Source organism: Rhamphochromis sp. 'chilingali', assembly GCF_963969265.1.
Source record: "Rhamphochromis sp. 'chilingali' genome assembly, chromosome: 12".
Lineage (NCBI taxonomy): Eukaryota > Metazoa > Chordata > Actinopteri > Cichliformes > Cichlidae > Rhamphochromis > Rhamphochromis sp. 'chilingali'.
Window position 1 is genome coordinate 32,554,203 of NC_137939.1, and position 12,746 is coordinate 32,566,948.

A 12,746-nucleotide genomic window follows, 5' to 3' on the forward strand; every position below is an offset into this window, starting at 1 on the left:
CTGGCGGTTGCAGACTTCAGCCAGGTGCATCCCGGTGACCACGCCTAGCCGAGCCGCCAGCCTCTGCAGCAGCAGGCCGACGATGGTGGCACCCAGCAGCACCCAGAGCAGCTGAAAGGACGAGGGCAGAGAGCCGAACAGTTAATCAGAGCCTGTGAGCTGATAGGTAACATGATTGTGAAGCTGCCCTAAGATCTGAAAAGAAACTGAAGCCAGGAAGTGGTTTAAAACACCACCAGTAAATTATGAAATCTCTGTATGTCGTTCTGTCTGTTATTTGCCCTTCGATCAGCTTGAAACCCAGCGAGTTGTTGCTCGAGTACGTGTAGTTTGAGGTTGTTTGAATCAGTGGTTCTTATCTTTTGTCTAAGGCTGTTTTCACAGCTGCCGTGTTTCATCAGTTTAAATCAAACTGGTTTGTTTTCCCTCTTGGTGCGGTTCGTTTGTGCAGATGTGAACACAACAATCGCACACCAAAACAACCGTACTGAGATCGCCTCGGGTCTTGGTACGGTTCCACACGAACTTCAGAACGGTTTGTTTATCCTGTGAACGTGATCTGAACCAACTACCATGGGTACATTGCAAGCTTGTCTTGTATCCAGAGATGCAGCAAGGTAGACGTGCAAGGATCTGTACGGGCTGGCAGCTAGCTGTGAAACAAACCTAAATTCTCCGTGTTCCCTGATAGTCCAGAACACGGCACCTGCTTCCTGTATTTACTTTTGTTGTTCCCGCCCCAGACACATCTGGCCGATAAGCAGACCGAATATTCTTATGTGGTTTGTTCGTGACTCATTTCGGTTCGCTTGGAGTTCATTTGGATTTTTCTCTGTGTGAAAACAAACTAAACCACAAGGAAAAGCAACAAGTTTACAAACTCATCGACTGATTCAGACCAGAGTAAACGAACTATAGGTGTGAACATGCTCTGAAAGTTCTGCTCTGTTATGCACACAGACACACATAAAACCAGCTTTGTGACAGCACTGACATTAATTTATTCCCAAGACTCTGTTTTTAACTATTACACTTACTCAACTCTGTAAAACTAAACCTCATACCTTTCCTTCTACTACCTTTAGTATCCTATTTTTAGAATTTCCGCTTTATTTTTGTTTTATTGTGTGTTATTGAGCCATTTTACACTTTTATTATATTTTATTGAGCCATTTTACACTGCTCAAAAAAAAAAAACAAAACGGTTAAACTTCAGTTAGGAAGCATAAACTGATTCAGTGGTTTATGTTCCTGACTGCACACTAATATAGCCCTGAAGTGTAACGGACTTTGTGTTACACCGATGATCAAGGGCCCACTTACTTTTTGGAGCGATGCAGCTTATATAAATTTCTTTTAGATTATAGTCAACTGTATTTTACTTGAAAGTAATTCTATTTTTTGGCACTACTGTCTGTTATTGAGCTATTTTTATATGTTGTTACTGGTTGTGTCAATGTTTTATCTTCTGTAACAAAGCAAGTTATCAACCTTTGGGATAAATAAAGTACGTCTAAGCCCAGCTTGACTTCTTTATCTTAAGTTGTGGCCCTCTGACAGAAACAGATTTGCGCATATAGAAAACTGGAACCTTTGCATTTTATGAAGCGCCTCTGCTTTTCAGTCAGTGTGAGCGCGTTTTCTGTGAAAAGAGACTGTTGTTTTGCGGCCACATTAACCTGACGTGAACTTTCACGAGTCCCGTACCCCTTTTTTTACCATCTGCTTCTACTTCCCCTGTTGCGACATACTTCTTTCTTTGGTGGAAAACCTAAAAACGATAAAGGAAATGCAGTTTTATTCTTATGTCTCGCACTCCCTCTGCCTCCCCCATGACGGAGATGATGCTTTACTCTTCATCTATATTCTTATTTCATTTTAGAACTCTGAATATAATCTGTTTATGTCTTTCTTTCTTTTTTTCCTGTCAAACAAACATATTTTGATCGCCTTATCTGAATTAAATCAATTAACACTTCTTCTCAGCACATGTGTTCAATGTTTGTTTGAAAAGACTGCTGCTGCTGGTTTATAAAGCACAGAACGGTTTATAAGCCAGCATGTTTTACATGTCTGGTCTGCTGCGTATTGACCCCTCAGGTCTCCCAGTACAGGTCTGCTTTCTGTCCTCAGAGATAAAACTAAACATAGAAGCAGCAGCTTTCAGGCTTTTTGCTCCACATGTCTGGAACAAACTCACATAAAGCAGGAGTAACTCTGTGTTCTGGTAAACTAAGACTGAAGACTTTTTGTTTGCCACTGCCTTTTATTAAAACCAATTAATTCTTGAACCAATTTCTTTCTAATGTGCTTTTACACAGTCTTATGTTGCATTTAGTTTTATTCAAAGCTTTTTATGTTATTTTATGAGAAGCAATGTGAATTTTATTGTTGTTGAAAAATGTTAAACAGATTAACTTTGTCTTAATTAACAATAATTAATCCTCACATTACTGAGCCGCTACGAGACTCTTGAGCACTGCTTTTCTGTGACTGTGCTGCAGCCTTGTCGCTGTGATTGGCTGAGGCTCACAACCTTTAAAAGCCCTGCATACCTCAAGACTGACGGTCAGGATTAAGGCTTAGGGCCCGGTCACTCTTACACCAGTCTCAGTAAACATTCACTCAGTTTAAATGATGCGACTCCGAAGTTCAGGAATGTTTCCACCTGTTTAAGGGCAAAGGACACTTTTGTTAAACTTTGACCTGCAGTGCTGTGGGACTGGTGAATTTCAAAGTCGGACTTGTCTTTCAAGAAATATTGCTGAAATGCAAAAGAACAAATGACATAACCAGAGCAACCATTAATGCTGAAAGGTATCTACAGGTTGCAGAGCAACACATGATGATTTAGGTAAAGGCTTTGTCTGTTCTGCACATTTACCAGCAGCAATGCTCCATAATCTGAGTCTGAGCGCTAAACGGGCTTGCTAACGCTCTTGAAAGGAAGTTCAATATAGCCAGACATTCTTTGTGTTAGCTTGGAAAGACAAAGACTGTGCACGCTCACAGAACAGTGGAAACACGGCACGTCATTAAAGTCTTCTTCTGCACAAAATGTTGTCATTGAGAGCTACCTATTTCATTGCTGCCTACACCAGGAGATAGAAATTTATAAATAATATGAGAGGTTAAACATGCCACTGGTGCTGCAAATAAATCTGCAACTAATATTGTGAATACTCAAGCTTTCACTGCAGTGCTGCTGTTTATTTCTAACACGACAGCTGCAAAGTTAGAAACTTAAAATCTGACTTGGCCCAAAGCGTGATGATGGAGAAAACCACTTTGGTTTAGTTGTCGGATGAGTGTGGAGTGAATTTCATTGACTAAATCAGCTTGGTGATAAACAGCCTACAAACACAGTGATTCTTTTTTAATCTAATGCATGTTGTGTTTGCTACAACTCCAACACTGGGCATCTGATTAGGACCAAGCTGAAAATCATATTTATGCACATTCCTCATCCATACATGTGACGCACAGTTGGTGCTGGTATAACTTTGTGAGGTACTTCTCAACAGATTAAATGTTAAAAAGAAATTTAGAGAAAAGAATTAGTGAATGTGGCACTTTCAGACAAATTTAAACCGAAATCCGAACGTAACCTGCTCTGGACCAGTTGATGTGTTCAGCATAGGTTACCATGGTGACATAGCCAAGTTTAAAAAAGCAAGACGTGCGACCCATCAGTCTGTATTTGCAGTACACTCACTCAGACCTGTTACCCACTGAAAACATTTGGAAGACAGTAAAAGACTAAACAATAAACAAGGCCAGAAACTGTTGAGCAAATCAAATTTTACCTCAAGCAAGAACAGGAAGATATTTTTTATTTCAAAATGATAGAAACTCATGCTTTCAATAACACTAACAGAGTGTGAAGAAGAGGTGAAGCAGCCCCTGTCTCAACTTTATTGAAGTTTGCTGCCGGCAAAAAAATTAAAATGAGCAGATATTTTAAAACAAAAGGTTCCCACTGTAAATATTAGATATGTTTAACTTTGTTTTTTAACTAAGGCTGCATTTCTTTTTAATTTTAGTAACCAAGTAATCAACGTTTTTTGAATTTGTTGCCTTTCTTGGTCCTGTGTTGTTATAACTTAGATATTTGGGGACAAAACTGCTGCTTGTACAAAATAATTTGGGAAGTATAGTGGAAAAATAGTTAATTACCAAATAATTATCATAATTGCAAATAAAAATGACTTCAGTTTAACTTTCTCTGACATAAGCTAACTCTTAATCAACCAAAACACAAACCAAGCATGATCTCAGTTACCTTGAAGCCAGCTTTGGCACCTGACTGCAGGTCAGACTCGATGTTACCTGGATCCAGGTAGGCTATGCTCATCAGAAACCCCGGGCCGGTGAAGGCCCAGAGCTTGCGGAGACTTATCCACCTCTGTGGCAGGGGGAAACAAAAGTTGCACCACTAATAACATCAAATCTTGATTTAACTCAGGTTTGCATATGTAATCCAGGGTTGATTTACCTCGCCGTCCTCCTCAGGGACAGGGACTTTCTCATCAAGGTAAGTGCTGGAAACAGGCTCATCATTGTGATTCTGGAGGAAGACCGAGGGTGTGGAGTGTACTCTGTGAGTGTATGTGGTCTGGATCACCCCTTTCTCTTCAACCACGTCATCCGCTGAAATTTAACACCAACATAATGACAAAAGCATCGTAAGAAAGTAGAAAAGTGAACTTTACACAGGTCAACAACACACAAACAGCATGTTAGGCAGGCAGACGGGTAGGAAAACAACTGATATATACATAAAAATGCGAAGCTTATAGTATAATAACATAATGTGTTCCAGGTAGGGCTGTGTGATATGACCAAAATCTCATATCCCGATATAAGAATTCTATCGTCCCGATAACGATATAAATCACAAAATTTTTAAATTTTCTGTAAATTCTGTGAATCTCGGGCAGCTCGACTTGCGGAAAAGCCTGTTCTAACGTTTGAGTCTAAAGTTTATTTTTTAGCACCTGGCGGCTCTTTTTTTTTTAAATTCTCATCCATAAATAATCTGCTCTTTCACGTGATTCAGTTTATTTTGAAAGGTCTCAACAGGATCTTGAGCTTTATTGTGAAAGGTTTATGTGGAACATAAACAAGCGGACACGCGAAGGTGTTACCGTCGCTGTTGCTAACGACAACGCATAAAAAAGGCGCTTGTCCGTCAGTAGTGTGGTTATATTAAATATAAGACAAAGAGAGAACTTTAAGAAATTAATATAGCCACTACAGTGACCATCAGAACGATGAAAAAAATATTGCCGTAAACAGTTTATTTTGCGACACCACGAAACAAACGATAGCGTAAGATGAAACGATAGATGTTTTTATATCGTCATCGATATACATCGTTATATCGAACAGCCCTAGTTCCATGTTTATCTTTTAGCTTGTTGAGAATGCAGTTTTGTTTTAAACTTTCAAATAAACCAAAGTTTAACTGCTGTCAGAGGTGCAGGTAATAATGCTGCCACGTTCAGTCAGATGTGTGTTTTGTCTCCTTTCTTTTATTCTGTTTCCTCTGCGTTTTCTGTAAATCCTATCCTTTAAACAGATAAAGTCCATCCAAACATCTATTAACTATAACCATGTGTCTGCTGAGATTACAGGGCCCCAAACACATAACTGAAGATACAATAAAAAATACTCTGCTTTAAACAGTAATCTCACACCCAGCAAACACTTATTTAAAATCCTTTAAAAACATGACTTTATGAGCTGGAAAGTCAACATTAGAGTCTTTAGTTTAGGCTCAGGTCTACGTTTCCACTGTCCGCGTGCAGATCTCCACACAGCTCATCCCAAACAGCAAAAACTTGTTGAAGAATATTTTATTAGACAACATCAAGTTATGGTTAAAAGGTTTTAAGGTCAACGAAAAGACAAAGAATAAATTACGTGTGTCTAAATCTGCTTGGAAAGTGCCACACTTCTCCAAACTTTAAGGACGGGCATCTCTTGCTCAGAGGCGTCAGAGTTACAGTGCATCACTGTGTTGACTTAGCAGGTGGAAACGGTAGGTTTAGAGGCTTAAACAAATAAGCTCATCATGCAACACTCCATGAGACAATGCTTCACATGTAGAGAGAACGCAGTGGTGTAAAGAAGTTTTTAATATTAAAAAAATATGGCTAACTGACTGTCTTTTCTAAATGTCTGGTCTTGGTTGAAAATCCAACTTTAACTGATGTTGGACACGTCACCGTCTGCTGGATATCCATCCTGGGCTTTCTAGTTGTTTAATAACATCCTTTCATCAATTAAGCAATAAAAATGATAAAACCCCTGATAAAATAATCCGTTCTGACATTTACTTCTTAGTCTGCTGCCCTTTTTTTTGTAGAACTATTTTCAACTTTCTAGCAAAATGACTTTCCGCCTTTTCACTTTTCAGCCAGAACACGTGATGGGTTATGCCTCCTCCCTGTTCCTCCTGTTTTTTGAAGCCTTCAGGGGTCCAGGTCATGTGAAGGCTTTTGTTTACAGCAGGTTTCTCCTGTTTTAGTCTCTTAATCTGAGCCAGCAATGTCTCTGCTATCAGGAACATGAGCTGCATCAGTCTTATCTGAGCAGACGAGCTGCAATTATGGCTGAGCACGAATACATTCAGAACTTGTTCTTCTTCATATCAAGAACATTGTGTAAAGTTAAAGTGTCTTAATGCTTCTAAAACACATTAACCCAGTTTAAGTTGCCCGTTGGACCAGGAGTGACTTCCAAGACCAGCCATGACATAAATCCTGCTCACAGCTTTGCAGCTTAAAGTAAAATTTTGTTTGAGCTCAGAAAAGCTTTCGGCAGAAGATCCTGAGTTTTCTGCCTGAATCCTTATACACAGTGAAGCTCAAACATCCAAGAGAAAAGTTATAAAATCATTATCATAATTTAAAATAAATAAAATAAGAACAAAAACTCAAATATTCAGCAAAGAGCTGATCAATTTTAAGCTTATAATTCATAAGAACTTGTCATTACTTCAGGAGAGGTTTTTCGGGGCTTTTTCCAATGTGACAAACATCAGAACAGCATAAACTGAGACTATTTCACATCCTATAACAGCAGCGAGTGGAACATTACCGATCCCCATGAGTCGACCAGCATCAGCCTAATCCTCGGCAGGAAACTGCCAGGAAAAAAATCAACAACATGCTGACATTTATCATTGTAAATATTTATATTGAATGATATTTAGACATCTATCCTGATGGCATTTTAAGCAATACTGTCCAGCCCAAAATAAGCAACAGCCAATATATGTTTATGAGTGGAAATGCCCTTTGAGAAGTGCATTAACTACAAATGCAGTGCAGCGTTTCACGGCCTGAGGAACTTCTCTGAGTCAAGCAGAAGAAACACTCAGATTCAGGTTTTTCTCTCTTTACCTTCAATCAGCAGGTGACCAACAATCACCGCTCAGGAGCTCTTGATCACATCGCAACGTCTTCTTTATTGTTTTGTACTTTTTAAAGACTTTCAATCCAGCAGTTTTCTCAAAATGTTCTTGCCCAGGGCACACCAAAGGGCAAGCCAAAATTTCAAGGCACACCTTTACAAAAACAAATAAAAAACGTACGTCTGCTGATATATCCTCGGTTCACGGCCTTCTTCTTCTTTTAACATGGAGATCATGGGCGAAAAACTGCCCCAGGGCCAGAACTGGTCCATAGACCATCATATATGATTTAAGTCTACTTCAACTGTGGACGCTCCACTTGAGTTTGCAAACAAACTTTTAGTTATAAACTGTAACAAATTTTCTCCAATTGTAAAGAAAACAGAAGTTTTCAACTTTTTCCTTAAAAAAAAAATCTTGTTTTTAAAACAAGGACCGGTTATTCTCTACTATGTCTAGCATATATTTAGCATAATTCAGCACTGTTTTAATTCACGTCTTTAAAGTGTGCACACCTCTGCGCTGACAGATCTAGCCTGACATCTAACAAGTGTCCCCACTCAACCGGTGTACGTCCTGCCTTCATGGCCTCACGAGACACTGAGCAGACCAGGTGTCTCTCAGAGCACACATTTGGTTTGCAGTTTGTCTCTTTAGCCTGGGATCGTGCTAACTTTAACCAGCTTTTCCAGGCGGGTGACACACTTGAGCTGAAGGCTGTTGACATCCTCAGTCCAGCTGGAGCCAGAAGACAGGGAGCTGTCACTTTGGTCTGTACCAACTCCCTCTCTTCTTTAGGTGGACGGTCGTCTGCACCGGTGTTTAGTTGCGGTCTGTGCCACAGGAAAAAAGTGATCATATTTCCTTCCTGCTGTCAGTCGGGGTTGTTGATTTGGTACAGTCTTATAATTCCCACCATCTGGGAGCAGCACAAAGGACTGGGGACTGAGTGTGTGCAAAGTATCGAAGATAAAGTTAAAAAAAGGGTAAAAAGCTAATCTGAAGGCGCCTTAAACATGTATTCTTTTGTCCAGCAGGGTGCAAAAAGCCTTTAAGTTGTATAGATGCCTGTGGGGAAAACAGGCCTCAGTAAATACTTTACTGGTGACTTTATGTGTTCAGTTGTTTGTTTAAAAGGTATTTAGAAAATATGTGGCCACTCTTCAAGTCAGGAAGGAGGATAAACCTGTCAGGCTGTCAGATCCACCCCGCCCTTGCTTGTTACGCCTTTTTTCAAAATATGACAGACGGCAGACATGTTAAGCTCCGTGCTTCATAACAAGATGTCACTAACCACTGTCACAGTGGCTATGTCCATCTTTATATACAGTCTATGGGAATCACTGGTCTAATACAGGCATCCATCCCTTTTTCCTAAGCTTATTCAGGAGTGTTTGAGCCTATCCCAGATCTCATACGGAAGAGGGAAGGTACTGTATATCTAGGAGAGGTTTCCACAGCACAGAGACAACCATCATTTACACCTACGTCCAATTTAGAATCAGGTAACCTAAGATGCATGTCTGTGGAAGATGCACCACCATAACCCTGGTCAGCTGTGAAATGAGACTCCAAAAGGAGACAGAAATACTGCAAGCTAGTAATTTAATGGTCTCCATATTTTAATTGAAAAAAGATGCAAAATAAAAAAAATCAGAGGACTCAAATTAATTCTCTTGTACACAAATTTGTTGAGAAATCTATTTGGAGGCAAGTTGTTAACGCCTGGAAAGGGAAAGCAAAGTTCGAGTCTTGGTTGAACAGAGATGAATTAATAATACGATAAAAGTCAACAGTTTGTTCTGCTTTTAGGGGAAAAGAGGAGCTGATGCTTCACTTCCCCCGACACGGAGCAGATTTGTGTTTTGTTGTCACGACGCTGTAACGGCTTCCTGTAGCGCTCCATGTCGCTGAGTGAGTCTGGCTGAAAGGTTTCATGTATTTCATAAAAATGTGATGAGTCCTTAAAAAAAACGCTGTGTACAGGATAAACATCCTCACCTTGTCCTTCAGCTTGCTCTGGCTCCTGGTCTGTGGGAATACTGGGAGGTAGCGAGGTAATGTGGATCTGCTCAGGAGCGGGGTTTCTGCCTGGAAGCAAACAGGTAATTATACTGGGATTAAAGTGATTTATGTAATCAGAGTACATACACAGAATCAAATCCTTCACACACAGAAAACTATGAGAAACTATGTACAAATGTGTAGTCGGGGCTCCACTCAGTTCTCTCATATGTGTATGTATTATGTATTCTAATACTTCAAAAGACATGTGCGGTGCTGTGCAAACGTCTTGAGTCACGCCTCAGTTTTTAAATTTTTCTTGCAAAATGTGAAAAAGGTGCAAAGATTTATTGAAACATGTGCAATATAAGATAAAAAACAGAGTTTGTACAATTATAACGAGCTTGAAAGTCGATATTTGGTGTGACCAGTCTTCGGGGTTAGTTCTCCAGGCCTCTGGAAGGACTTTCGAAGCTCTACTTTGGATGTTGGCTCATTTTTTCTTCTGTCCTCTGTCCAGATGTCCCTATAATGCTTCTATAATGTCGGGGTCCAGGCTCTGGGGAGGCCAATCCATGACTGATAGACTTCCACTGTATACTTTTCTGTGCAGGTATGACTTTACTGCACTGACAGTGTGTTTGGGATCACTGTCATGCTGAAAAATTAAGCTTCTCTCAATCAGACACTTTCCAGTCTTACAGGCTAACAGATGCAGACACCCACCGTGTACCTCTAATAAAAGCCTGAGCCCCCCAAAAATAATGTTACATTGCTTTTGTTGCTCATTCAGCTCAATAGTTACAGTTTTTATTCATAACAGCATGCTTTTTAAATGATTAAGCATTTTATTTGAAATCACATCAGAAAAGAAGCCTGTAATCACACATTTATAAGTATCAGTATTTTACGCACATATTTTCTGTTTACAGCGCTCATCACACATTTCTAAATAATATTGGTACAATTAAACTTCCACAGATGGACAATTACTTTTATTATAGAGTCATTTAGAATTTTATAATATAACACACGGGTTACTTTACTGATTTAACTGCAGCTCGCATCAATACTGTAAATTTAAAGAGGGCAGTTAAGGGGGTATAATTACCTAACAAGTTCCTGTGATAGTGTAACTTTATACAACGGGAAACGATAAACCCAATAAACACGACTAGGTTAATATGAACTCTGTGACACGATAAATCTGTCACTATAATATCCTATAATTTGTGTCTGTGTAGATCTCCAGGCATCATCACCTGTGCTGCACGAGGAAACAATCCAAAGGGAAAACTCACCTGAGCGCAGGAAGGAAAACATGTTTCTTCTTTGTGTCTTTAACACTTTGAAATCTTCTCATCGGACGAAACCAGAACTAAACTTCTGAACTCCAAGCCGCTAAACGTGTCCTCGCTTCCTTCTTGGATCCAGTGGAATTTACGCGGAGCAGGAACATCCGGCAGGTTGGACATCCTCTCCACGACTGAAGGTGTTGACTTATCGTGCAGGTAAAGAGGAGGAGGAGGAGGAGGAGGAAGGGGAATCTCCCTGAGGACAAAGTCACACATATAACCTTAAACTTTGATAAATGATCCCGTCCTCTTGCCACTTTCTACCACGTGACCAGGTTTGTCCGAACAACCTGAGCTGAACAGCAGGAAATGAGATCTTGTGCAGGAGATTTCAAAATAAAGCGAACGACCTGGTTAATATTTTAATGAAACATTAATTTTCACACTCGTCCGGGTGGGAGTGAAGCTGAAATCCACGCGTCAGCTTTTTTTTTTTCTTTTTTTCTTTTTTGTGCTGGCTTCAATTCAAAATTAAAGTCACATCAAACGTTCCGAGCTGCAATTTTCAAAGTAAAGTCCACATGAGGTAGTGACAGGTACATAAACAGACTAGAGTGCTCTCAAATTACAGGGAAGTGAAATTATTCACTTTACCGCTTCAAACTTTGGACGTTAAACGCAATTATTAACCTTTTATCTGCGAAATTTACACGAAAACCTATTTTTTTGTATTCAAAAATATATGTATCTTTATAGCCTGACTTACATAGCTGGTTTTGTAAAAGAATAATCACATCTCTGTACGTATATGGTAATTTTCTGTGCACATTTTAGCTTTCATTAGAATAGACAGACTTTAACTGCTTATTATGCAAAATTGAATTTAAAGTTTTACTTGCGTCTCAATGTCTGAATAAAAAAGGAATTTCACTTTCACGCCACACCTCATGTTCTTTTAGGGACGCTGTATATTTGTATTATCTGACAGCTTTTTATTAATCTCTGACAACTTAAGTATAACGTTAACATTTAAAAACCTGAATAAAACCTGAATAAAAAAATAAGAGCAATGCTACAGTTGTAATCAGAGGTTTACATCCACTTATCATGAGCATGGATATTATTGGGATTTTAATGAGTTCCTTGATTCCCCATTTGGTTAAATGTTCCAAAATGTAAAACTTATAGTACACAAAGATGTCACATTATTGGTTTTATTCAGAGTCTCGACATTGGCTTTGTAAAATAAGTGAGTATGGTTAATTAATAGTAACAGCTATACAAATACACAACACATCAACACCTTTCCATACTGCCGGGATTAGCAATACAGACACTGACAGAAGACCATCAAAACATAAATTAAAGGAACCTAATGCAGCCGTTCCCACAACCTCCATAACGAGGTTGACGCATGTCTGTGTCCATGAGAAACTTACTTTTACTTTTAATCAGGTAAAATTGTAGCTTTAGATACATTTCTCTAAAGAATTTAGCTTTTAGTCATTTAATACTAACCTGTAATCATCTTTCAAGACACCTGGTGTGAGTCAGGTCCCTAAATTGGGCGGCACTAGCTTATTAATTATTTATTTTAAACTTAATTTATAACCCGGAAACCGTCCAGAAACCAGAGTGGGCAAAACAAGCCACTTATCACTGCTGTTTAACTAGCAAATCAATCAATAATGAAGTTATTATTAGGAGCAACAATGTGCTAAATGTACTGGCTTGTTAAAAGTGAGACAATGAATCTAAAAACACTGTGAGCCAGTGTTAAGATACCAAACTTGTGTGTGTTTTGCTCTTGTTATAACTTTAAATAGTGCAAATTAACCACAAGAATACTGATTAAATAGTTTGTTTCATTTTTAAAATCGCACAGTACAATAAAACACGTCTTTTGTTTGCTTTACAGTTAATTAAACCAACTGTGGTGCAAAATTATTCGATTTAAAATTAGACAAGACAAAGAAATGGATGTGGAAGAGAAGAATGTTTCTAAATCCTTGTTAATCCTGTTGCAG

The 12,746-nt window shown here is 39.1% G+C and overlaps 1 protein-coding gene across 2 annotated transcripts in view; it reads right to left on the reverse strand.

The window, feature by feature from the left end:
- The window catches only part of LOC308407669 (natural resistance-associated macrophage protein 2-like), a 27,997-nt gene extending 16,936 nt beyond the window's left edge, over positions 1-11,061 (reverse strand). Inside the window, exons 1-5 of one of the 2 annotated variants that reach the window (XM_080899461.1) lie at positions 10,726-11,061; positions 9,422-9,511; positions 4,496-4,650; positions 4,283-4,405; positions 1-111 (exon numbers count right to left, since the gene is read on the reverse strand). The exon at positions 1-111 is cut by the window's left edge and continues 9 nt beyond it. In XM_080899461.1, the coding sequence (XP_080755587.1) occupies positions 1-111; positions 4,283-4,405; positions 4,496-4,650; positions 9,422-9,511; positions 10,726-10,747 (501 nt within the window). In that variant the 5' untranslated portion in view covers positions 10,748-11,061. The remainder of the gene's footprint in view (positions 112-4,282; positions 4,406-4,495; positions 4,651-9,421; positions 9,512-10,725) is intronic. The other variant, XM_080899460.1, reaches the window with a different exon arrangement.
- Positions 11,062-12,746: the final 1,685 nt, after the last annotated feature.